A 26651-nucleotide genomic window follows, 5' to 3' on the forward strand; every position below is an offset into this window, starting at 1 on the left:
CTGAAGCTTTGCTGTCATTGAGAGCTGTGCTGAGCTAGGTTAAGCCTAGTACAGGTATACCTATCCAAGCTATGATAGCACTGTAGACATACCTAGAGTCTGGATCAAAAGATAGGGCAACACATGGCTGCTTGCTTCTTGATGTTTTAAAGAGATATTAGCACTCATCCCCAGGGACTTGGTCACTCAGCTGCTTGCAAAAATCATCACAGATGACAAATAAATCCCAGCAGATTGCTAGACAATTTTACAATATTTACCACAAATGGTGCAACTTTTTCTTCTTATCCATAGTTACAGCCTCCCTTTCACTTTGGTATTTTGACTCAGCTAATGGGAAAAAAAAAATAAAACCAATCCAAAAATTCTACCACAGCCCCACTATGCACTTACTCTCTACTTCACCATGTAGGCTATTCTGGTAAAACATCAGATCTCTTCTGTCAGTTGTGCTCCCCAAACAAAGGCTGTTCAGTGGGTCATCCATTGATTCAAACACAAACATTTTCAAGTTCTTCTTTATGCTGAATAGTTCTCTGAACAGTAAGTAGCAGGATCCTACTTTTCTGACTGCATCTGAAAATATAATCAAGTAAATTATAAGTGCATACAGCACAACTAGGATAGTAATATGCAGGTGCTGTATCTGTATTCTAAAATTAGCAAGTAACACAGATGTAAGTTACTAGGAATGACTAATACCTCAGTGTCGGGTTCTCAAATGAACTGAATTCTTTGAAGACTAATATCTGTTTGGTATAAAACATTAAGTGGAACAGCACACCCAAAGTTTCCTTTAGAAAAGGGGGCACTGTTATCATTATTTATCAACAGTCTGAAACCTGCTCCAGGTGAAATGTGAAGAATTTTTGAAGCCACAATGCCCCCAAGGATAATCTTGGCTCTTGCTTGGAAGCTGACTAGAAATGGCTTCCTTGGTAAGTTCATAAGACTGGCAAAGTTTAGATATGATCCTGCAATCCTCACTTGATTTCAAGGGCCCCAGTAAGCAATGCAGGACTGCACACCTCATGACCTTCTGGTCTGGGTCAAGGAGCAGTCACATAATGCATTTGTGCATTGATGAAGACTCATCTGTGGGCAGTGCTGGAGGAGGCTGTAACCATTTCTCTCCTCCTACCCCAGTCAGACCCTGAAGGAAGGAAAAACAAAGAGGGAGAGGAGAAAGCATTGGAGACAATGGCAAATGTTCCTATTTTTCCAGCTTGGAAATACAGACATCCAGGCACAGGAGAGCAGATGGGTACACCATATTCCCTCTAATCTTTTCTGTCCACCTGTGGAATGATTTTTTTTGTGCACACCTAGGTACGTGCAAATCTGCCCCACCAGCAGAAAAATCAAGCTGTGGGCACTCTGCTAATCAGCTGGGTGACAGCAGACCCTCTGCCTCACTTGTGCTGAGGACAAGAGCCTCGTACAATGACTGAGAAGATCTGGGACCCTATGTATCCCATTTCATAACAAGTGTAAAGTAAGCAGCCATGCAGTGATCCTTCCCAGGCTCCCTTCCTACAAGAATGGATAACTGCCCCCCTCACATTCTTTCTGCTCACATCTTATGCTTCAGGACTCCAGGTCACCTGCAGGGGTCAGAAAGAGGTTCTTCCCCTCTGTTTCCTCCATCACCTATTCAGTATTTGTATTGTTTGTCTCCTTCCGCTGAAGCATTAGAAATGGCTGTAGCTGGCTGGTTCTTGCTCACAACATGCTCAGAGTCTAAAAGTGTGCTATATGCAAATCTGCAAATTTAATCTCCAGAGGGCTGTAATACCTGGGTCTAATTTCAGTGGTTAGATTTACCATGCAGGTGATGGGTGATAGTGATACACAGGAGTCAGACCGGACAATCAGGTATTCTCTTCTGATCTTGCTATGCAGTCTCCCATTTTATGCTCCCTGATGGGAAGTATATTGCTGTGCTAGGATCCTCACTCATGCCCTCCTTCCACTTACAGTGGTTGCTTTCTGTCACCCCTTCTCCTCACAGGGGTCACAAGTCTCATGGGTATTCAGGGTGACTGCACCTCACAGGCCCCCTTCCCCAGGAGGTGGCCATTCCCTGGCTGCCTCATGTCCCCTTCCCCTCAAAGTGGCCATACCCAGTCTCCACTCCCATCCCACTAGGGCAGCCGGGCACCACCAGTCCCCCCACACCCCAGTCCCCTCAGGATATCCCCTGACTTAAGGTTGCCACATTTTCAAAATGTATATGCAGGACATGGAGCCCCGCTGGCAGTCCCAGCCACGGGATCCCCAAATTTCAACGGGCAGCCTGGTGGGACGTTTGGGTGTAAATGCGGGATGCAGGACTGTCAACTGAAATGTGGGATTGTCCGGCAGACTGCAGGATGTCTGGCAACCCCACCCTCACTGCCCCCTGCCCCCAGGGCAGCTGTGCCCACCTCCCCTCCCCCCAGGACGGCCCCCCTCCTCCCCTCAGGGCAGCTGTGCCCACCACCCCTCCCCCCAGGGAGGTCCCCCTCCCCTCAGGGCAGCTGTGCCCACCGCCCCTCCCCCCAGGGCTGCTGTGCCCACCGCCCCTCCCCCCAGGGAGGTCCCCCTCCCCTCAGGGCAGCTGTGCCCACCACCCCTCCCCCAAGGGAGGTCCCCCTCCCCTCAGGGCAGCTGTGCCCACCGCCCCTCCCCCCAGGGCTGCTGTGCCCACCGCCCCTCCCCACCGAGCCCCCGCCGCGGGCGAGGCCAGGGGTTACAGTCCCACCCCGCCCCTCGCACCTGCCCTAGTTCCCGCGCGCCGAGCCCCCACCCCCCGCCGCCCTGAGCCCGAGGCGCCGCGCGCAGGGAGCGGGGCGGAGCCTAGCCGGCGCGCGTCTGACATCACAGCGCCGCCCCACGCTGATTGGCGGGAATCGGACCCGGCCGCCTCCCCACGTGATCCCTCCCTTCCCCCCTGCTGGCCCCCCCCCACTTCTCCCGCCGGCTCCTCCCCCCTCGCTGCAGTCGGAGCCGAGGAGCGCTGCGCACTGCACCGTGTGGGGAGCCGGCAGTGGCGCGGAGGGCACGGCCCGGCCGGTGAGTGGGGGGTCGGGGAGCTGGGCCGCAGTCGTGGAGGGGGGCGGGCCAACAGGGGCCGTCCCCGGCCCGTGGGACTCCCCACTGAGGCGGAGGAAGGGGGGGCGGTGCTGGGCCGCGGGGGAGGGGGGGCGGTGCTGGGCCGACTCCGAGGCCTGGCGCCCTTTTCCCGCCCGGCCTGAACGCGGAGAGGCGCCTGGTCCCTGCCGGGCCCGGCCCGGCCCGGCCCGGCCGCCGGCTCCGCTCGCCCCATTGTGCTGTGGAGACAAAATGGCGGCGGATGGCGGTTGGGCCGGGAGTAAAAGCGAGGGGCGGGGGGGGGGGGCGAGCGGTGCCGCGCGGGCGCGGATGGGAGCTGCGCGCGCACCTCTCGCGTGCCCCCGCGCGCTGCCCGGCTCGGGGGATGGCCGGCGCGTGCGGGGTCTCGCGGCGGCTCCACGCGCCGCTCGGGGCCGCTTTGTTCTCGCGGCCGCCTTTGCAAATGGCGGCGGCTGCTCGCGTGGGGGGCCCGATCCATTCTCCCCGCGCGCGGCGCACGACCCTACCCCGGTCCCGGGGCCGCGTGGGGCGGCGTGCCGCACATCGGTGGGGGCAGGGAGTAGCGCTCGGTGCGTGGGAAGGGTACAGGCGGTAGTCCTGGGGCGGCAGGATAGAGCCGCTCCCCGAGGCAGTGCGCTGCCGAGCACAGGCCCGAGGGGGCGTGCAGCGGCAATGGGTAAACATCCGGCTGGGTCCCATTTCGTCTGCTCCCCTCGCCCCTTAGATTTATCATAGCCGGGGTTGTCCAGTCTCTTGCAAATAGACACCCCCTTCCCCGAGAGCTGCCCTCCCCGCTTTGTTCTACTGCTGAACAGATTTCAGAGCTGCTGTGTTCCAGTTGAACATTAACAGTTTTTATGTCATTTTTCTGCCTATCTTCCTGTTAAATTCTCTTTGTCTCAGTTTTATTTATCAGAATTTTCCAGATCTGAAGATGTGGGTCTGTACTAGGAAAGCTCATCACCTAAATTATTTTGTTAGTCTTTAAAGTGCTGTAGGACTGCTTTTTTTGTTTTGTGACTCTCCATAGGTATCCACAGACAGTGAAGAGTGCAAACTAACGGATTTATTTGGGCAAAAGCTTTTCCTAGGTTGAATTGCAAAAGCTGGAGATCTCTGCTTTCCCTTTGCCTCCTGCATCTCTTTATATCTGGGCCTGGCTTTGTAAATCCTCCCACAAACATGCTCTTCCAACATTTTAACAGCACAAACGTTAGTTTCCTGTTAACATGTGAAAACATGAAAGTGTAACGGACTAGAAACAAAAATGAAATGGACTACCCAGTTTTATTCAAATTGAGGCAGTTAAAGAAATGAACTCCCTACATGGAGAAATACAAATATTTTTTTCTTTGTTAAATGTAAGGTATCACAGAATAGAATATCTTTATAAAACACACAACTTTGAGCCTTTAGCATTCTCGTTGTTATCTTTCTTTTCACCTGTGTTTACCCTATTGAGGTCAATTACTTTGAAATGCAAGAACTCAGTGCTTTATAGCAGTGGAACAATTATTTAAATTAGGGTGGAATTGGAAACGGTAGGCATTTTAGCATGGCAAAAAAGGTATGCTGTGATTTTTGAAGGATATTTTAGTCCTTTTCCCGCAATTTATTGAATATCAGTGTTATGAAGCTTTGTGACTAGTTCACACACCACAGATAGAATTAATGTTTTTAACTTGTTCCATGGTTACCTTTCTGAAAGGTTTGAATCCTCTGTTGCTGCAGAAGCCATAAGTGGCTCTTATTCTCACATTTTATAGGATTTTCTCCAATCATAAGTGCATAAACAGTATTAGCCTTTTAAAAAATAGGAAATTTTGGTTTAGTCTGCAGTGTTTTTGAATAATGACTTTTTTTTTTTTTTTACTGGCATGGTTCAGAATTGCTCATCTCGTGAAGAACAGTTAGAGGTGTCAATAACAAATTAATGCATGGCTCTTAACACTTACATAATTTATACTTAGCATATGAATGCACAATAAAGGGATTGTTAGTAAATTAAACTTGGGCTAACAGTTGAGGACCTATTTGAGTAATGGTACAAATACTTTCAGAAGCAATCTGAACTCAGGCCTTCTGATGGGGATTCAGTTAGGACTTAGTTCCTAACATATGTCCAGATATAAGGCTGTTTCAGAATATCAGTGCATCCTCTATTATAATTAATCCTGGAATTGTTTGTTATAGGATTTGATCCTGTAAACTTGTGCTTATCCTTATTGCAGTAGTCTCACTGAATGAAGTCAATGGGACTTCTCCCAGTAGGAAAGTTTAATCATATTCGTAAATATTTGCAGAGTTGGAGCTGTAGCAATTTGCTGTCATAAGGGATTGCTGATATTGGATTGCTGTGGGTTTGGGGAGCTACCTCTTCCTTCTGTGTTGGTACAGCATCTTGCACAGTGGGGTCCTTTTTCATGGCAGGGGTCCTACTCACTATGACAATGCAGCAATTAAAATATTAATTATAGCTGCACTGTTTTGCTGCTTCATTTCTTACACCGTTTAAGTTTAATAAGTTTATATTTATTTAAAATGTATTAGGATTAATTTCAAATCAGTATTGAAAAAGTGGTATGGCATGCTGAATACATTGTCAGTGCTAAATATTTTTGCTTAAAAAAAAAAAAAGGCCAGCAGAAATGTAGCACTTTAAAGACTAACAATGATTTATTCGGTGATGAGCTTTTGCGGGACAGACATCTACTTCATCATTTTGTTTGTCTGCAAAGTGCTACATTTCTGCTGCGTTTTGTTGGAGTATAGACTAACACAGCTACCTCTCTGTTACTATTCAAATTTTTTGTTTCTATCTCCTGAGATACCAATCTGCAAGGATCCCAGTGTAAATATAATGTAATAAAAGTAAATTAGAACATACATAGTCCCCTTTTTGTGAAGACATGTTTATTTGTAAACAGCTGAAATTTCAGAGTAGAGGTATTTGATTATGATATGTAAAGTACAATTGACACACGGTATGTCAATCTGAGGTAGGTAGAAAATGTGAAATAAAATTAATATAGATGATTTAATCTGGTAAAACTAACTAGTTAAAGAGTTTGACAAAATCTCAATTGAAATTAAGCAGAACCTAAAAATGACATTTAAGTTAAGGGTCTCCCAGCACTTATATCCAACTGTAATTTCTGTTCTGTAATTTCTTTACATGTTTATTCATTAGGTTTGGGCTTGATAACTTTGCATCACCTTTTTTAGCTCAGTAAGAATTTCATGTTGGATATGCTATCTGCTTAGACCTTGTTAGCCAGTGCCTAACAGGCAATCTAGTACATTGGAATTATTAGAAAACTAGAAGTTTGGAGGGGTAAATTAACATTGAAAGATTTTGCTGAGATAAATCAGGGATGCTCATTAAAGATAAATATTCCCAAATTGTTCGTGATATACTGTCATTATTCAAAGAAACTGTTGATTCTTATATATTTATTTCATAGTTTCCTACATTCTTACTGCTATTTCAGACTAGATTAGTAAAACCAGTTTGATGCTAGATTGTATTTTGGGCTTCATGCCAAAAGTCACCCGCACATCAAGCAACATTCTTGGAAAATTGTCAGCTTTCACAAATTAGATATGAATCCTGTGATGGGAAGCTTACTGCCCGCCTATCTACTACTGGTATTAAAGAGCGATCCAGTTAAGAAGCAAGGTGCTAGAAATTTGAGTTGACACAGAATTTAAAACCATGATAAAACAAGTGTTTTAATGCATTTTCTTCAGTTCTAATGATGCTTTCAGAAAGGTGATGAATAATCCCATGGTGATTCTAGTATAACTATAGTTTTTTTAGTTTTGAGGTTGCATAAATATATGTTCCCTCAAAGCTAAGCTGGAGGGATTGAATGTTTGCCAATAAATAGGGATTTCATTGAACACACAGGGATGAAAAAAGTTAACATTGAAATTCACATATAGTCAAAGTAAGCAAAATACTTATTGGGGTTGATTGTAAGGGTACTTTAATATATTTTTGACATGTTGACAGTTGCATTTAAATGGCTATAAAGCAGTGGTGGGCAGCCTGCTGATGCCTGTCTTCTCCCCTCCCCTCCCCTGCGCCAGAATCCTATACTTCCTACTTGGCTACCATTTTTGGAGTGCCACAAATCCACTGATTTGCTCTCCATCCCTGCTCCTGCCCTGTCCTTCCAGAGCTTGACCCTGCGAATCAGCAGTTTGCAGCTGATCAAGCTCTGGAAGGGAAAGAGAGGAGTGGGCAACAAAAGAATCAGTGTATTTGTGGTGCTTTGAAAGTGCTGTGGATGGGAGGAGGAAGAATAAGAAGTGTGGGGGCTGGGTGCCCAAAAGGTGCATGGGGTGAGCAGGTTTCCAACCACTGGTCATGCAGCCCACTGAGATGCAGAAGGGCTGCTCGGTCACCTTACTTACTAGTCTTGCTTGTCCATTGCTGTTACAATGCTTTAATTTTTTGACTGTTTACTGTCGCAAAATAACAGTTTAACACCATCTTTTCCTCCAACCGGTGAAAAGTTAGATTGATAAACATTAAAGACTGTTTAAGATAGATATCAGTTGAGTTCTGCTAGGCTTACTCGTAACACAGATAGTGAAACGAGGAAAACAAAAGTTAAGGCAGCTAACTAACCATTCTTGCTCATGTGCCATTGTAGCAAAAGACTGCCCATTTACTTGCAGGCTCGTCTTGAATATGCAAGGGATGTGTGGTAATGGTGGTCAAATTTTTATAGAATGTGTATATTTGATGTAGCGCTTGATGCACTCTGGTGTGTTTTCGTCCTTCCTCTCAGAGGAGGAACTTTGTAAGCAATCCGTACGTGTTAGAATGGTATCTGTATGGCAAATTTGATTTTGATCATTATTCTGCACTGGGGTTATCATTTGATTACTATATCAATGCCTGTGGTTATTGACATTCAGGAATAGAATGTGTGGTCAGCTGTTTGTATGGTCCCAGTTTGTATTCCCAGTTATTTTTGTGGCAAATTTGAGTAATTGTTACAGATACATAGATAGGCTGATAAATCATCTACAAAGCATTGGTAATTATTTGTCTGTTTTCAGATTATAGGAAGTTGTGGTATTGGGGTTAATTCCTTGGAGAAAGAAGCTAGATAAAGGTTTGTTGGAAACCTCAACGTTTCGGAAGCAAAAATGGTAAGACACTAAAATTTTCACTGTTCAGAAATAAATACTATTCTGAATCTTTTATTAAATGGCATCAAATTTTGTCTTTTCAGCGACCGATGCGTATTTTTGTGAATGATGACCGCCATGTGATGGCAAAACATTCTGCTGTTTACCCAACTCAGGAAGAGTTGGAGGCAGTTCAGAACATGGTCTCTCATACAGAACGTGCTCTCAAAGCTGTGTCTGACTGGATTGACGAGCAGGAAAAAGTCGGTGGGGAGCAGCCAGAACCAGAGACCATGGATACTGCAGCTGAAGAGGAAAACAAAGAAGGAGGGTAAGTAACGTTCCCAGTCAGTTGTTTCACAGGAACTGTGTCCAGTGCTTCATTAAGTTTCCTCCTCCCTGTCTCTCCTTCCCCACCCCTCAGCCTGATGATAATGTGCTCTTAAGTGCTTGAAAAGACAGTAGTTCTTGCTCTCCCTCAACTCTAACATTCCATAGCCAGAGGAAATAGACAAGGAATTCAAGTAATTTTTACTGTACGTGTCAGTTCCTATTTTGGATCTAAATCTTTACTTTGTTATACTGTGAGCTGGGTTAATTTAAACATTTAAAAATGTCCCTTTGCGTGCACTTCAGCCTTTGATTTTTTTTTTTTTTTTTTTTTTTTTTTTTTTTTTTTTGCTGCCATCACTGTATTTATATATCTTTCACAGGGATCAGAAGACCACAGAGCACTTGACTAGGACCCTTCGTGGTGTGATGCGTGTTGGCCTTGTAGCAAAAGGCTTGCTGCTGAAGGGAGACTTGGATCTTGAGCTGGTTCTCCTGTGCAAAGAGAAACCCACAACTGGTCTCTTGGACAAAGTAGCTGAGAATCTTGGAGTACAGCTTGCTGTGAGTGTATAATCCTTTGTTGATTGTGCATGCTTGCCGCAGTGAACACACAGACACAAGCGTATGAATTAAAGGGACTAAAACATGACTGAGATATTTATCATGCTTCTTACTAAGAGCAAATGGGAAAATGTTGTTAATATCCTTGCACAGTCTTTACAGAACCCACTTGTAAAGTAGCTGCATGTCATGTACTACAAACAATTCTATAATTTCACTTTATAAACTGATTATACTGAAAGGTAAGTTATTGCCTCTGTATAAAGCTTGTTGATACCTTTTAAGGGAAAGGGCAGGGCTGTGCAGTTGGAAGAATTGTATAAATTTAAGAGGAAATGTCTAAATGGTAAAAACATTATATTGTAGGCTATCACTGAAGATAAATATGAAATAATCCAGTCTGTTGGCGATGCTGCAATTATCATTAAGAACACACAGGAACCTCCATTGACGCTGACCATTCACTTGACATCCCCTGTTGTGAGAGAAGAAATGGAAAAACTGTTAGCTGGAGGTATGGAAGACTGAAAACGGCTAACAGTCAGTCTGGAAACTTACACTGTCGCTAATCACTGTTAAATGTGCTATTCAATTTCAGATTAGGTCGTTGGTGGTGTTTGAGACAAAGGTCTTTTTATGTAGACAAATTCAATTTCCAGATTGTAATACTACAAGAGACCATGGATGTGAATAATTAGAAGCAGGCTCCTAAAATTGAGTAGCACCTTTCAAATCGTATTTCACTTTACTTACTTGGACCTTTAGTTCACTAATATGTAATGTTGTTTAAATCTTTTTTTATATCTAGCCATGTTAGCGGCCCACACAAATGACATCAAATGTAAGCTTGTACTTTAAAAAATATTGAAGGCTTCTTGTAAATTACTTTTGCATGTACATGAAATTGGATGTGTTATATAAAATGGTTTGAGTTGCAGCAAAAATGATAGGTGCATTGTTGGATCTCTTTGGCTGTTTTATCAGCTAAAGCTCAGAATTCCAGGATGTGATGCAGAGTTTTGGATAAAGTTAGACACCGTCCATGATCTTCCTCCAATTTACTCTTTGGAATAAAACTTCAAAAAATGTCTTCCATTGAAAAATCTCTTATCTGTATCACAAGCATCACACTGTTTGACTCGTGAACTTGTATGCATAGCAAGTGTTCGAACTAGCCTTATCTAAAACCCTGGTCCTCAGACACCTCAAAATTTTATTGACACATATCTTCAGTTTTGCTGCAGCACAGACTGGAGAATATTCTTGTGCTCTATTGATTTGTCTATGGTTCTGATATCTGACTTCTTCGTCTACCAAGCCTTCTAGTTTGTCAATTTTAGGGACGCTGGACCTTTGACCAACAGGACGCACTCTGTCACGGGCCGGGGCCAGGGCAGTCAAGCCTTGTGGGCGGAGGGGATTCCCTTGGCTTTAGAAAAGCCTTTACCTCTGCTGTGCCTTTACCTCTGCTCTGGATGTAGAGAGTGAGGGTTGACATCAAACTTCTCTTCTGTTAGATACTATAGGGTTCTACTTCCTGTAGCTTTGTTAAAGCAGTATAGACTTTCTGTCCTCTCCTATATAGAATTTCTCTTTCCCCTCATAGTATGGGATTTAGCTTAATCCCTGTTATTATGTTAATTCTTCTCCTTCTCCCTCCACCCCTTCCTGCCCCGAGTTAAGTTCCAGTTGAGGGCAATAAAGTACAGCGGTACTGTAGGCCATCCTTTCAGGTAAAGGGTGTAGCTCAAGATCTTTTGGGAGCCTCCGCTGCCCTTTAGGAAGCTGCCTCATCCCCTCTCCACCTGACAGAACCCCCTTGGTCAAACTGTGCCTTGTCTTCTTATTCCATCCACGAATAGAAACGCTATCAGTCAACGACACCCCGGACGTTCTGGACAGGCAGAAATGCCTTGCTGCCTTGGCGTCACTCCGACACGCCAAGTGGTTCCAGGTTTGCATTTTGTTCTTATATTTGTCTTTAAGTAGCCAGTTAAAGTTTTACAGATTACCTAACTTTATATTAAAGTACTTTAACATTGGATGATAGTTGTGCTGAATTTAGCGTCTGTCAACCATACAGTTGCTAAAGAAGCACTTAAGCGGAATTAATGTTCAAAGAGGAAACGTTTTAAATGACTAGATGCATAGTGGCTGCTTTGTGTTAAGAGTAATGTCACTTCTTGTGTACACTAATGCAATTGAGTTATAAAATTGTAATGTTTTAAAAATATATTGTTTACCCTTGACAAAGTAGCACTGCAAAAGTTAATATTTGTCTGTAAGTGAATTGGTTTTGATATTTTTATTGAATATGCCTTTGCTTGATTACTTATTCTAGGCCAGGGCTAATGGTCTGAAATCGTGCGTCATAGTCATCAGGGTGCTGAGAGATCTGTGTACTCGGGTTCCTACTTGGGGACCACTAAGAGGATGGGTAATGCTCACTTTTTCTAAATTGTTTGGTTTTAATCTCTAAGTCATTGGAGAGAACTGTTATTCTTCAGTCTGAAATTTAATTTTTACAAATGGCAACTTTTTCATTTAAAGAAGTTATTGAATTATTCTGTTTTTTTAAATATATACTTGACTTTCTGTATGTTATAATCACATACTTTAGGTCTGTGGAGAGAGTTTAAAGTAACTTCTAAATTTGGCTAGTTACAGTCCTCTTCATTTTATATCTAACTTGAAGATTCTTTTGCTGTTGCTAGGCATCTTTTGTAATCTTTCCCTAAAATAGTCATGTACCTGCATCTCTCACTTTTTAAAAATCTCAAATATCTTACAGCCTCTGGAGTTGTTATGTGAAAAATCAATTGGAACAGCTAATAGACCAATGGGAGCTGGTGAGGCCCTGAGAAGAGTACTTGAATGTCTTGCATCAGGAATTGTTATGCCAGGTTAGATGGTTCTCTGCATATACATTTCAAAGCAAGAGATCACCTGGGGTGTGATTTTTAACTTTGGTGCATTGTAGGATTATGTGGTACTTCAAAGGCTTTCCGTCAGGGTTGCTTGATCCTGCTGTAGCTCAGTGAGAAGGACAAGATGACCTCTGTCCCTTCCAGCCCCACATTTCTATGATTCTGTGTTCTCACAGTTTAGATTTAAAAGTTAATAAAAATGTATAGTGTATATGGCTTTTATCATGGTTTTATCTAGGGCACATGGAACCATCATGATAAGCCCTGCAGTGTGGTGTACCAAATTCTACAAGTATTGATTGTCTTACGTTCTGAGTGTTTGACCAACGTCACTTATAACTGTACTTGTATAATAATCCAAATAAATTTCACAATGTTGAACATTATGATCAGTTTTACACAGATGAGTGTTGAATGATGCCAAGGGAATACTTAGTTTAGTCTTTTTAGGAACACTAGGATAATTCTCTGCATATCTTCCTTGTTTCCTGCCTTCAGATGGTTCTGGTATTTATGATCCTTGTGAAAAAGAAGCCACTGATGCTATTGGGCATCTAGACAGACAACAAAGGGAAGATATCACACAGAGTGCTCAGGTATAGTTTTGACTACAGATGTTGCAAAAACTGAATGAGTTCAATTTTATGTTGAACTTCCATATTGGTTAATGGTAGTGTAGTAATCTCACTGAGGTTGGTTTTTAATATTTTTAATACCTAGTCATGTAAAAAAGTGGGTCTCACACTAATAAAAGGAATTTATAGTTTCATCTACCAGAAGCAAAGTATCAGGTTTTAAGTAGCGATTTACCACTGTGGCCCAGGTTTTGGATTGAACTTAGAAGTCTAAGAAGCATTCTGTTAAAACTGCAGTGTCTTTTCGTGGTTTTTTTTTGTTCCTCTGTGTGTGTGTGTGTGTGTGTGTGTGTGTGTGTGTGTGCACGTGCGTGTGCGCACGGGCGCAGGGGTGGGTAGAAGATTCCTCTTTGAACCTCTTCAGTGATCAGATGTTGCTTTAGCAACCTGTGCATCCCATTAACATGTGTTTCATCTTTCTAGCATGCCCTGAGACTTGCTGCTTTTGGCCAGCTTCACAAAGTCTTGGGGATGGATCCCCTGCCTTCTAAGATGCCCAAGAAACCAAAGAATGAAAATCCAGTTGATTACACTGGTAGGTATTGAACCTAAATCATAGAACACTAGAACTCGAGGGACCTCAAGATGTTATCGAGTCCAGTTCCCACTCCTCTTGGCAGGACCAAACACCATCTTGATCATCCCCAATTGGTGTCTGTCTAACCTGCTCTTAAATATCTCCAGTGATGGGAGATTCCACAACCTCCCTAGGTAACTTATTTCAGTGTTTAACCACGCTGACAGTTAGGAAGTTTTTCCTAATGTTTAATCTAAATCCCCCTTGCTGCAGTTTAAGCCCATTGCTTTTTGTCCTACCTCAGGGCCAAGGAGAACAATTTTTCTCTCTCCTCTTTGTAACCTTCTTTGAGGTTCTTGAAAACTGCTGTCATGTCCTCTCTAAATCTTCTCTTTTCTAAACTAAACAAGCCCAGTTCTTTCAGTGTTCCCTCATAACTCGTGTTCCATAGACCTTTAATCATTCTTGTTGCTCTTCTCTGGACCTTTTCCAATTTTGCCACATCTTTCTTGAAATGCGGTGCCCAGAACTGAACACAATACTCCAGTTGAGGCCTAATGAGTGCTGACTAGAGTAGAAGAATGACTTTTCATGTCTTGCACACAACAGTCCTGTTAATACATCCCAGAATCACATTTGCTTTTCTGGCAACAGCATCGCACTGTTGACTCATATTTAGGTTGCTGTCCACTATGACCCCTAAGTCCCTTTCCACAATACTCCTTCCTAGACAGTTGCTTCCCATTCTATATGTATGAAGCTGACTGTTTCTTCCTAAGTGGAGTATTTTGCATTTGTCCTTATTAAACTTCATCCTGTTTACCTCAGACCGTTTCTCCAGTTTGTCCAGATCATTCTGAATTATGAGCCTATCCTTCAAAGCAGTTGCAACCCCTCCCAGCTTGGTATCATCTGTGAACTTAATAAGCGTACTCTCTATGCCAATGTCTAAATTGTTGAAGATATTGAATAGAACTGGTCACAAAAACAGATCCCTTGTTAGGCCCTTCCGGTGTAACTGCGAACCATTAATAACTACTCTATGAGAACGGTTATCCAGCCACTGATGCACCCACCTTATAGTGGCCACATCTAAGTTGTGTTTGCTTAGTTTATTGATAAGATCATGCGAGACCCTGTCAAATGCCTTACTAATGCTTGTGTTCTCAGTGCCCACTGCTTTTGCTGCTCTGTCACTGAGTAACTTATATAACTGGCTGCCTCTTATGATTTTTACAGTCCAGATTCCCCCCAGTACCACCTATGCCATCACCCCAATGAAGCGCCCTATGGAGGAGGATGGAGAGGAGAAGTCTCCCAGCAAAAAGAAGAAGAAGATTCAGAAAAAAGGTATTGTGTTAATTAGAAATAGGTTAGAAGTTGTTGTCTAAAGCTGTTTTCAGACTCAGTGAGGTCCAAACTGCAGGAGGTTTTCATGTGGAATGGTTTGTTACAAATCTGAATGGCTGAATTTTCCTCCTGCTTTTTAAGAGTTTATCTAGTGTAAATGATATAGATTCAAATCCATGCTCACAAACAAGAAGTCCACAGTGCAGATTGTCGCCTCTTGTCTGAACACAGGTATCAAGTTTGTCGTAAAATAAGCATGTATGTCTGACAAAGAACAAACTGTGTTTCTGTTTAGAGGAAAAAACCGAACCGCCCCAGACTATGAATGCACTGATGAAATTAAACCAACTAAAACCTGGTCTCCAGTACAAACTTGTGTCTCAGACTGGTCCAGTTCATGCTCCTATCTTTACCATGTCTGTGGAAGTTGATGGCAGCACATTTGAGGCATCAGGGCCTTCCAAAAAGACAGCCAAATTGCATGTGGCAGTAAAGGTAAGAGTTTGTATGCATGTTACAGTTCCCCGAATTCCTTTTCATAAAAACACATTAGTATCCAAACAGTTATTCCCTTAAAGTTGATTTTCTTGAAGATCATGTTAAAATCATATATAAAGTGTGTAGGCCCTTCTACACTGGATACAGTTATGCATTGAGGGTAAAACACTGAAAGAGTAGCAACCCAGGACAGATTAAGTCACCAGCCAGAAGAGTTTTTGCTTTTCTTATTGTCAGAGTTCAAATGGCCTGCAGGGCTTTGGGAAATGGTTGTGGGCTGGGGTTCCAGCACCATCAGTGAAGGTGTTTGAAACCTAGGCTCCTATTCCATTGGGAATGCATGGCAGTAGTTGTAATTTCTGAGGTAGGGGGTCCGCTTTTGTACAGCCTTCTGAAGGATGTATTTCGTAATATGAGTATAAACTCTCAGTGGCCTTTCTTCCTTCCTGCATCCCCAGGTGTTGCAGGATATGGGTTTACCAACAGGAGTGGAAGGCAAAGAATCTGGAAAAGGAGATGAATCAGCAGAGGAAACAGAACAAAAGCCTGTAGTTGTTGCCCCTCCTCCTGTAGTGGAAACAATCTCTACACCCAGTGCTGCTTCTCCTCCCTCAGAACAAACTTCAGAGGTGAGCACACACTTTTTACATCTCTCTTCTGACCTTGGGGAGCGGGCAGTTGTGACAAGCTTCTCCAATGATTGCTCTCGTTTGCAAGTCTGGAACTCACAAGTGCTTTTGAGAAGGAGATGCATGCTGCCATTTGAGTTGGTGTCGTGTGGTAGAGCGTCTGTTGATTAGTGTGTCCTGAAGTGCCTTACAATCCTGTAAAGTATATGAGGACTGTTTTTCCTCACATGTTGAAAGGGATGTTTTAAGCAAGGGCACATACTGCTGACAAATGCAAAATGAAACTGATTTAAATGGTTAATCATTTCTCATTAAGGCTAGGATTTTCCCTGATGATAAATGCCAAAAATGTTAGGGCAGCAACGAAGGGTCCTGTGGCACCTTATAGACTAACAGAAAAGTTTTGAGCTTGAGCTTTCGTGAGCACAGACTCACTTCATCAGATGCTGGGCTATGTTAGGTTAGGTTACTCTAAGTCCAAAAGCTTTTTGGAACTTCAGCTGCACTTGTAATTTATTTTAGAATGTAAAACAACAGGGACCAATTCTGACGAAGCATGGCAAGAATCCAGTGATGGAGCTCAATGAGAAGAGGCGTGGTCTGAAGTACGAACTGATTTCAGAGACTGGTGGCAGCCATGACAAGCGCTTTGTGATGGAGGTGAGCTGACTTTGCAGTCCTCTGCACACAAGATTTGCATTTATAGGCACTCTGTGCCACTGTAATTTCCAGTCCTAATGCAATTTCACTGGTTCATATTTATTTCTGTCTGACACTGTGTATGGAAGTAGTAAATTATGGCATAGCTCTCTAACATGGCAATGATAAAAGTGACTCCTCTTGTGCCAATACGAGTTAGTCATAGCACGAGTATTTAATCTGTTTCCAAGGTTGAGGTCGACGGGCAGAAATTTCAAGGAGCTGGCTCAAACAAAAAAGTGGCAAAAGCCTACGCTGCTTTGGCTGCCCTGGAGAAGCTGTTCCCTGATGCCCCCATTGCTATTGAGCCCAATAAGAAGAAAAGACCCCCTGTACCTGCAAGAGGAGGGCCCAAGTTTGCAGTAAAGGTAGGTGGACTTGCTGGTGACTTTTGTGTTTCTGTTCTGTGTGAGTCAGAGAAGTAATAGTTGTGGAGCACTTTTACCTTTTGTGGTACAAACTACTCAGCCCCCAGAGAGGCCGGGGAAAGGGATGGTGGTCATCCCAGTGTACTTCTGGAGAAATGAGGAAATTTGATTTACCACTAGGTGTGCAAGTAGGATCAGCCTTCAGATTTGTGGGTCAGTTCTTCTTGAATTGAACTCTAGAAACACCATTTAGTTTAATCATGGACATTTTAAATAGTGATTTTTAAAAATAGGGTTAAGTGATAAGTTGTCTCTCCCACAGCAACACAATCCAGGTTTTGGAATGGGAGGTCCAATGCACAATGAAGTTCCACCTCCCCCAAATATGCGTGGGCGTGGTCGAGGCGGAAACATCAGAGGCCGTGGTAGAGGCAGAGGTGGATTTGGTGGTGGCAATCATGGTGGCTATATGAATGCTGGTGAGTTACCATAAATGTTTCACTCCCATAACTTGGTCTGCTGTCTCATGTAAAGTGAAATAGCCACATACAAACTAGTAACTCTGTTGGGCTGATTGGCTTTTGTGGTTTAAGCATATAGCTCCATAGAATGCCAAGTTGCTGCATTACATAAGTTAGATAACCCTTTACTTACACTGCAGCTTATTGGAAATGAAGTTTCTGATTTAGTAAGAGAATGAGAATGTCCATGCTGTGTCACACCAGGGTCCATCTAGCCTCATATCCTGTTATTTCAACAGTGGCCAATGCCAGGTGCCCCACAGAGAATTAACAGGTAATCATCAAGGGATCCATCCGCTGTCAGCCATTCCCAGCTTCTGACAAACAGGCTAGGGGCACCATTCCTGCCTGCCCTGGGAATAGCCATTGAGGAGCCTGTCCTCTAGCAATTTATCTAGCTCTTTTTTGAACCCTGTTATAGTCTTGGGCTTCACAACATCCTCTGGGAACAAGTTCCACAGATTGAATGTGCATTGTGTGAATTACTTCTTTTTGTTTGTTTTTTAAACTTGCTATGTATTAATGTCATTTGGTGACACCCCCCCGTAGTTCTTTTATTATGGGTAGGAATAAATAGTGATTTACTTTTTCCACACCAATCATGATTTTATAGACCTCTCTCATATCCCTCCTTACTTGTCTCTTTTTTCTGAAACTGAGAAGTTCCAGTCTTACTCATTTCTCCTCGATATGGCAGCTGTTCCATACCCATGATCGTTTTCAGAGTTTTACATTGCTTTCATTAGTGATCAGAAATGAGTGTCTTAGAGCTAATCACTTTACTTCATTCTAGGAGCGGGATATGGAAGCTATGGTTATGGAGGGAATTCTGCAACAGCAGGCTATAGTAAGTGTTAATGTTTTAATCTTTTGAAACACAGCACCATACTGGGGTTACTAAAACTTTGGGTTACAGAATACAGTTATATATACCTATGGCTGAATCATCATAGCATGCTCTCTTTATTTAAAAAAAAAAAAAAAAAAAAAAGAGAGAGACTGAGAAGTAATGAATGGTAGCTGAATCAGATGTTTAAAACTTAAACTCAGATCCAGTTGACATCAGGTTTCCTCTTCTAATGTGAATATTTTAAATTTCTCTGCTTTAAACCACGTGAAGCAATCCACCACTCTTGTGAATGATTTTTCTGAAAAATACACAGCTATTTGTCTTGAGAAGAAGCCTTCAATGGGGGGTGACCGGAGCAGAGAAATCTAAAACATGACTTTCAAATGTGGCGCATTTTGCCATCTTCAAAAGAATTCTAATTTTTTTCTCTGCTCTGTCTCCCCCTTTTGTAGGTGACTTTTTCACAGACTGCTACGGCTATCATGATTTTGGGTCTTCCTAGATCATCTAAAAGTATTTCACAAAAACAGCTTTTTACTCCAATTTTCTCGAACTCCAAAACCCAAAGTGTCCGTGCTGTGTCCCTGTGCTTCACTGGGTTTCTCAACAGTGGCTTTTCACCGCAGCTTGTCGGAAACTGTTAGCCGGCAGAACTTAAGACAGTGGCAGTTTTTATTGTGATTTGCCTTTGAACTTGGTCGTAATTGATGTACACAAGAGGGGGAACTAATTATCCAAGAACGTTTTTGTGCAATTTGCACAAATTTTCAAGTCAGCTCTGTTCAGCATAAAGGCAAAAAGCCCACCTTTGCTTTTTATGGAAAGCATTACTTTATTTTTCAGAAACAAATACTGAAGTGTTTTAATCTACCTTTGTCTTAATTTACAGCAGGTTTTGTACAAAATTTACGCCTTTTAAAAAACATCAGAACTTGAATAGATGCCTCTGACACTAGGGAAGAAACTGTCAGCATTTCTGAATCTAGTACAGCCCAGCTTTTTAAGCATGCAAAATGGTGACTTATATGTGGAATCGTATGTGCTAAATGAATCTTTACATCCTTTGTAATACACTGGTGGATAAATGCTGGAGGGGTGTGACTTACTGTGGCTGATAGCTAGTATGCTTTCAAAGGTATTGTATTGTGCTTCCAGTACTGGTACACTAAATAGCCAGGCATTAAGGAGTTAGTATAAAAATGTTAGTTTTGATGACTTCTAAAAATGCATGGGTTCATTAGTTACATGAAAAACAGTCTTTTTGATCTAAGCATAAAGGGCCTAAAGCACTTCCAAATCTAAAACAGCCCATGCTTGTAACCTGGCAGGCTGTCTGGCTGCTTGGGCCGTCTGATATTCCCTCTAACTTGTGCCTCTTGTAAAATGTACATTGCCTGAAAAGCAGATGTATTTAATAGCCCAGACAATGAAACTTAGTTTGAAGTCTCTCAGAAAAAAATTGCCTGTGGAAACTCGAATCTTTAACACAACATCATGCGTTTGGTCCTTTATTCTTGCTATGATGCTTATGTTTCAAAATTGTATGTCATTTTAGCTGCAATGTCTGCAGCATTGCATTAATTTAATTTGTGAGGCTCAATACCATTTGAATTAACTCAGTAATTTAAACTGGTGAAAACAGTAACCTGTCAGACACCAGGTTTGTCGAAACGTCCTTAGGCAAAATTTTAAATATTCATTGTGAACACTTTTAAAAAAAATAATGCATGTCTTATTTTTTTTTTTTTAGAAAGTTACTGTTTGAGATAATGCCTTTTTATACAAGGGAATAGTTATTGTTCTGAATGAGGTGAAAACTGCCATTTTTTAAAATGAATACATGTTAAAGTAACTGTGTGTTGGATATTTTTATTTGATAGTTTGTACTGAAGGGGGGAAGAGATTCAGGATCAGTGTTAATGTTTGCTTAGTTGCATATGAAGGGATCATCCAACTGTCTTAACTCACTTGGGAAAGGAGTCTCCTTCCACCCTTTGTTTCCAGATCAGGTGGTGCAAGTTTCTCCCTGCTGCCCTGTTCAGAAGAAGCTCATCTCTGCATTCCATCATGTGTTCTTTTGCTGTAATGTTGGATCTCTTTTTCTACCAAGACTAGAGTTTAGTACCAAGCTACACACTACCATAACCACATTATAACTTCTCTTGGGCAGAAAGAAATATTGAAGAACCATGTTTCTCCCCTGCTGAAACATAGTCTTTTGCCCACAGAAGAACATATTTATTGGCATACTGTGGAAAGGGCTTTACACAAATTTGGAGGTGGGGCGAAGAGGATGGTTTCTAGAGCCAGGTCTCCTGTACAAACTGCAGGTTGTATGTCGGAAATGAGCGTTGATTCAGATGCGCTTTGAAAGGCTCTCGAATGTGGAGCTCCTATAGCAAAGTTCTACTCCTCGACTTTTCAACCTTAAATTCTTCTCAGTTTAAGAAGTACTAAGTACTTCTTATACCCCTTTGTTTCTAGTACAGTCTGAATGAAACTCCACCTGTCTGTAGCAGCACTTAACCTCCTGGACCTATGTGTACTCTACTGTGGACACTGATGCTAGTTTTTCCTACATCCTAGTGGCTGTTTCTTGGTAAATAAGAGTTGTGACCTTTATTAAAAAGTCAAAATGCAACATACCTGCTCTTGTCTTTCAGTTATTGAAGTGGGTCAGTTATCTAGTGCCAGAACTGAATAATCCATGAAGCTTGAACATGTTTAAATTGGGCAGAGAAGAAATTATTCAGCAGTGCAAGATCCAGTCTGTTGGCGCTGCAAGTAGAGCGGCAGATGTTTTTCTAGCTGCCAAAAGACTTAGTATACCATTTTTTCCAGTTATTAAGCATCTTTAATTTCAGTCAGATTACTATTCAACTAGCACTTCACGTGCAAAGTGCTCTTTATTTTAGAGTGATCTGCATGAGGATTGGCTCTAAGCTCTTGTCACTGGAGTAAGATTCTTCCTTATTGTCATTCTTTGGTGACTAGTTTGTCTCAAATGTAATTTGAGCAACAGATCAACTTCCTTCTATAGAACATGAAGTAATAATTGTTAGCTATTGTAACATATTAGAAAAACTACCAGCCAACTTGAACAGAGTTCTGTAATTCAGTGTCAATACTCACAGGAGTTAGAACTCTTGACTTGCAGCATCATTTAAAGTACAGTGAGAGTAACTGGAAGATCCTGTGATAGTGTGTCGGGTAATTGCTTAGCCACTTACGTGAACAAAGCCTTACACCTCTCGGCCTTGTCTGGAATTACTTAAACCTTTTTCACGTTTGGGTGCTAATGTGCTGCTTATATGATGACAAAGCATTGTGGTGTGTTACAGACACAGCCATTTACATTTACTCGGGTATTCTAAAACGAAGTGAAGTCATGCCTGCTTCCTCAGTCCTGTCAGAAACACTGATTACTCTTCCTTTTTTCAGGCCAGTTCTATAGCAATGGTGGACACTCCGGCAACACGGGAAGTGGTGGAGGCGGCGGCGGCGGCGGCGGCTCCTCTGGCTACGGATCCTACTACCAAGGTGGTGACAACTACAACTCACCTGTTCCACCCAAGCATGCTGGAAAGAAACAGCAGCATGGAGGACAGCAAAAACCTTCCTATGGGTCAGGCTATCAGTCCCACCAAGGCCAGCAGCAGCAGTCATACAACCAAAATCAGTACAGCAATTACGGCCCTCCACAAGGCAAACAGAAAGGATATAATCACGGACAAGGCAGCTACTCTTACTCAAATTCCTACAACTCCAGCGGAGGGTCAGACTACAACTACGACAGCAAATTCAGTGAGTGGAACTTGTTTGTCTGTTTTGGAAGTGAGGTGTGGCCCTCTTACCCTTTAGTGGGTTTCTCTCCACAATGCGTCCCTCATTGCAAGGTGCGGTGGGGGGGGATTCCATGGAGTGTGGCACTGCAAGCAGCCAGGTAAACTGAACTTTGGACATAGGAGTCTGTAGCTCAGTATTTCAAGAAGCCAATATTTAGAAGTGGGTGTTTCTCTAATTTGTTTCTCTCCAGGGGCAGAATAAGTCATGTCACCACGTCTGCCCTAAACATTTGAATTGTAGTGAGCTTCCAGAGTTGTGTGATCATACTTCAATGCCATGTTGGCATGAGTGCCCATTACGGGGGGGGTGTTATTGATTACGGAGCAGTGTCATGGAATTTGGAGCTTAAACAGGATTGGAAGGCCTGTAGTGTTCCTTCATGGAAGTTAGCCAGTGAGAGGCTCAATCAGGTGTCTGGCCTGAGATGCGAGGAATTACAAACTCCTAAATGCAAGCTTATTCTTTGTATCTGGCCTTTCTATTCCTTGGTGATTTTTATCAGAAAATCTGTGGATTGACCATAAATATATCTTTCTGTTTCTTATAAGTGTAGTGTTTAGGGTTCAGGTGGAAAGAAACAGGACTCCCAGTGAGTGTAAGTCTGTATTATAAAATGGGCAGCCTGTTCTCTTCATTCCAGAGTGAGATGGTGTCTGTATTCAGGGTCTGACTCTGCTACAGTAAGGTAGCTACTGCAGTTAAACTGTCCCTCTTAAACTGACAACTTACGTCAGCTCAGCTACAGCTCTCAGCTGCGTGAAAAGCTACAGCATGCGATAAGTGAAAGAATTCTTCTGTGGGCACAACTGCTGTCTCTTGGGGAGGTGGGTTACCTGCAGCGATGGGAGGATTCCTCCTGGTGGCGTAGTGTCTGTACTGAAGCAGTGTAGTAATGCTGCTGTGCCTTAGTGGCTTTTTAAGTATTGGCAGGCCTGTCAAATGTAGTAGGTACGAGATTGGCTTCCTGAGCTGTTAGACCAGAAGTGGAGAGCCTCTACCCTGCAGGCCAGCTCCGGACCCTGGCTTATGTTTCCCACAAGCCACACATGTTCAACTCGCATATGGGAGAACGGGTGCGGTGCAGAAGCCTGGGACTTCCCCTGCAGTGGGGTGAGCTGGCAGCTCCAGCCATCTGAAGGAAGTCCTGTGAGCCTTGGTGCCACCCCCAGTGGGGCTGGGGTCATGGATGCCAACTTGCCTCACCATGGGGGAAAACCCTGAGATCTGCACCCCCCAGGTAGGTTAGCTGAACATATGTGGCTACCCATTGGTTGGTGGTTGTATCTTTTTTTTTTTTTCAGTGGATCAGTGGCCCCAGTACGAAAATGGTCCCCACCCATTATGTTAGACTGATCTTTGCCAGGCTATCGCCTGTAGGGTAACTTCTCCACTGCCTGTAACGTTGTGCTGTCTCCAGATATTGTCTGCTGCACTACCACTAGTGTGATCAACTGTGCATTTTAGTTTTTAATAGCTTTAGAAGAGTAAAGATTTTTGTGGTGGAAAGAGCAGAATTGTCAAATCAAACTGCTTCAGGGCACTTATGCCAAAAGCCAACTTGCCTGTTTACATTGAACAGTCGTGTCGTTTTTGGCTAGGTAAGGCTAATTGAGGCTATCCATGTGACTCAGTAAAAATTACACAAACCCCTTTCCTGTCCCACTCCTTCACAAAAGGTTGTTTTACTTGCATGAGCTGTTCTTGCAGCTCCATGCCAGATGCCCCACAGTCATACACAATTGTACAGGCTGTGGAGACATACCCTGCCTATCACAGACTATAGTCTCTCCTTGATACAATTTTGACAGGTTAAGTCTCTGCTGCTCTGACAGCTGGGCCTGTGGAGTTTTTACCAGCCGAAGGCTGCAGGGAAAGGATTTTCTCTAATTGAACACTTGGTGATAACCCTCACCTTGATGAGTCATAGATTCCTTGGCAGTGTCTGGTATTGTATTAACTCTGCATCCTGTGGCAATAGCCTTGGTATTTTTAAGGTGTCTTGTTCAGCCTGTGTTCTCACTTGCAGGTTATGGTGGTGGCAGTGGCCGCGGTGGAGGAAGTAACTATGGGTCAGGAGGTTCTTCATACAATACTGGTTCGCACAGCAGCTATGGGGGAGGATCTGGGGGAGGAGGGTCATCTTACCAAGGTAAGCAAGGTCAGTACACAACTCTCTTCAACTCTCTTTTGTTAAATCTTCTTGTGTGTGGTGCAAAGATGCAGTCACCACTTCTTGGTGCTCTGCTGGATGGCAGCCCAGACAGGATCAGTAACAGTTCTTGTGTTAAAATTGCACTTGTCCCACAACAGCATTTCAATTAACTCCTTTCTCTCTGTTTCAGGCGGATATTCTTCTCAGAGTAACTACAGCTCCCCCGGTTCTGGTCAGAATTACAGTGGGCCTCCAAGTTCCTACCAAGCTTCCCAAGGCGGCTACGGCAGAAACGATCACAGCATGAATTACCAGTACAGATAAACCAACCTCTGATCCGTGGGTGTGAAGTTTTGTTACCTTCCACACTTGCGCACCCTTTGAATATTGAGTTTTATTGCATCACAGTAAACATGTAAACCCCCTGTTTCCATGTTGCAGTGCTCTTTGTGATATCCGTCACTAATGGTTGAGTACCTGTAATTCCATACTTAGCTGTGTTTTGGACATCTGTGTATTTAATGGTTTGTTAGTTGCCATTACAACTTTGTCTAAATAGAATTTTTGAGTTAATAAAATTTCTGTATCCTTTTTCTATTTAAAATTGTCATTCAAGTGTTAACCCAGTATGGCTTTAAATAGATAAGGGATATGTCATCTGTTAATGCTTTTGTGAAGTGAGTTAAACAAGCTTTCTGTATTTTAATGCTTTAGTGTTTCCGTTTTATAAGTGAAGATTTTATTTTAAAAACCAGTGGGAAAGAGTGGGTTTTGTATGTCTGGATCATTCAGGCAGTACATCTGGATTAAGCTGAATGTAGACAAATAAACACAAACTCTTGATGTCTTTGTCTCCAAACATGTTGTTTTGCCTTGCATACAAATGTCAGCTAGAATGTTTGTTTGCAGCAAAAGTAACTTTTTCCTTCTTCTTTAACTGCCGCAGTGGCACAAATAGTGAAAAATTGCCAGAAAACCCTATTGCAGAAATATATGCAGCAGCCCCAGAGGTATGCAGATGCAAGACCTGAATTAATGGCTGTTTCATTCAAAATAGAAAGTAGAGCTCAGTTTACTCTCAATTATAAAAATTGGCAACAGATTTCTTTTTGGACCAATTAGTCCTATTGGTTTGCCTCCAGGCTTGCCACTCTTCCATTGGTTTTTCTGCTGTGTAGCTGAAATGGGACCAAAGTTGTCACTCACCAGTTAAGGGAGTTTGACGTTCAGACCAAAGCACCTCCTCTGTTGTCTCAGCTGGGAATTGCTGTGGTCTTGCAGCATTGCCCCTTCAGGGCAGAGGGAAATGCAGCCTCCTCTTCCCCACTTTGTGCCAAGACACAGCTCCACTTCATTGGCTGCCTTGCCAAAGGGTGCATATAAGAACAGTGGTTCCTGCAGGCTTCTGTGCCTGCTCTTGGAAGCAGGGAGAAGAGAGCTTTGCTCCTCCACCCAGACCCACCTATCTCTGAGAGGCCAATTCTGCCCTGGGCAGAGGGAAGATTACTGCAGCAGCTGAAGGGGAATAATTCAAGACCAGAAGGAGGCATTGTTTTGTATACTAGGTCTAGTGAGGTTCTAGTAGCAACAGGGCTGGCCCACATCAGCCCAGGACTGCCTTGGCATAGATCACTTACATGTCATCCTATCCTTGCAGCACCATTAGCTGCAGACTCCCTGACATTAAAGGACTGGGACCCACCCCAGTACGGCAAGTATGGCAATGGCACAGGCCAGTCTCCAGTCGCAGTGGAGTGCAGGTAGTCAAACAGCAGCCTCTGGCAGGAGAGAGGTTTGTTCATTTCCAGGCCTATCCTTGGAAAATTAACCAAATGACAAGAGGCTCTCCAGAAAGAATCCATGCCAGGTGTGAAAACAATCTGCTAACCAGCATCTTCCCTTGCCAAGGATGAGTTCTCAGGCTTTAGCCTGACCGAGGGCAAGACTCCAGAAGACTTTTCCTCCTGAGTGTGACCTGCATGTGCTGCGCTGTGTGTCCCAGTGCTCTAGGAGCTGACAGATTAAAAGGGAGTGAAGTATTTTCACATGACAATGTGGAAACCTAAGAGGCCAGGTTTTTAATTCTGGCAACAGTCAATGTTTGCAGCAGCCTGGCACCGCACGGCCCTCAGCCTGTGAAAGCAAGTGCAATGCAAGAGCCCTGTCTCAGGAAGCTCAAGAAGGCAGGTCTGGAATGCCTGGCTCACCACTGGGTGTCGCAGCCGTCTCCTGGAACGGTGCTGGGGAGCACACACAGCTGACTGCTGCTGGATTAGATCCTGCGGCTTTGACTGTGTTTGTGCAGAAATGGGGTTGAACCAGCTCCCACCTGTCACTGTTCACTGTCCCCACCCCAGCAGCCAGGAGATTCGCCAAGCTTTGACCTCTTCCAGTTGCCAGGCTCACTCTGCGCTGTTAGCAAGACACTGGCAATAGCTCAATCCCTCACCTACAAAAGCCCTTCCGTCACAAAGCTGAGGTGCTGCTGAGGATCCCCTGGAAAATGATCTCAGCCTGTGCAGCCATG

The 26651-nt window shown here is 43.3% G+C and overlaps 1 protein-coding gene across 5 annotated transcripts; it reads left to right on the forward strand.

Moving 5' to 3' along the window:
* The first annotated feature begins 2949 nt into the window (after positions 1-2949).
* On the forward strand, positions 2950-24967 carry ILF3 (interleukin enhancer binding factor 3). Of its 5 annotated transcripts, none has more exons than XM_074979461.1 (20): positions 2950-3054; positions 8167-8259; positions 8343-8569; positions 8952-9132; positions 9499-9646; positions 10995-11086; positions 11474-11569; positions 11924-12035; positions 12558-12655; positions 13118-13229; positions 14451-14561; positions 14857-15056; positions 15518-15688; positions 16211-16348; positions 16579-16755; positions 17078-17234; positions 18070-18123; positions 21568-21930; positions 23999-24130; positions 24315-24967. In XM_074979461.1, the coding sequence occupies exons 2-20, from the start codon at positions 8257-8259 to the stop codon at positions 24446-24448; spliced, it is 2706 nt and encodes a 901-aa protein (XP_074835562.1). In that variant the 5' UTR covers positions 2950-3054; positions 8167-8256; the 3' UTR covers positions 24449-24967. The 5 variants fall into 5 exon arrangements, 3 of the variants coding, with proteins under 3 accessions (XP_074835562.1, XP_074835563.1, XP_074835564.1); XM_074979462.1 differs by having other exon boundaries at positions 16226-16348; XM_074979463.1 differs by having other exon boundaries at positions 16226-16348; positions 23999-24121.
* The last annotated feature ends 1684 nt before the right edge of the window (positions 24968-26651 follow it).

This window comes from Carettochelys insculpta, chromosome 29 (genome assembly GCF_033958435.1).
Source record: "Carettochelys insculpta isolate YL-2023 chromosome 29, ASM3395843v1, whole genome shotgun sequence".
NCBI classification, from domain to species: Eukaryota; Metazoa; Chordata; order Testudines; family Carettochelyidae; genus Carettochelys; species Carettochelys insculpta.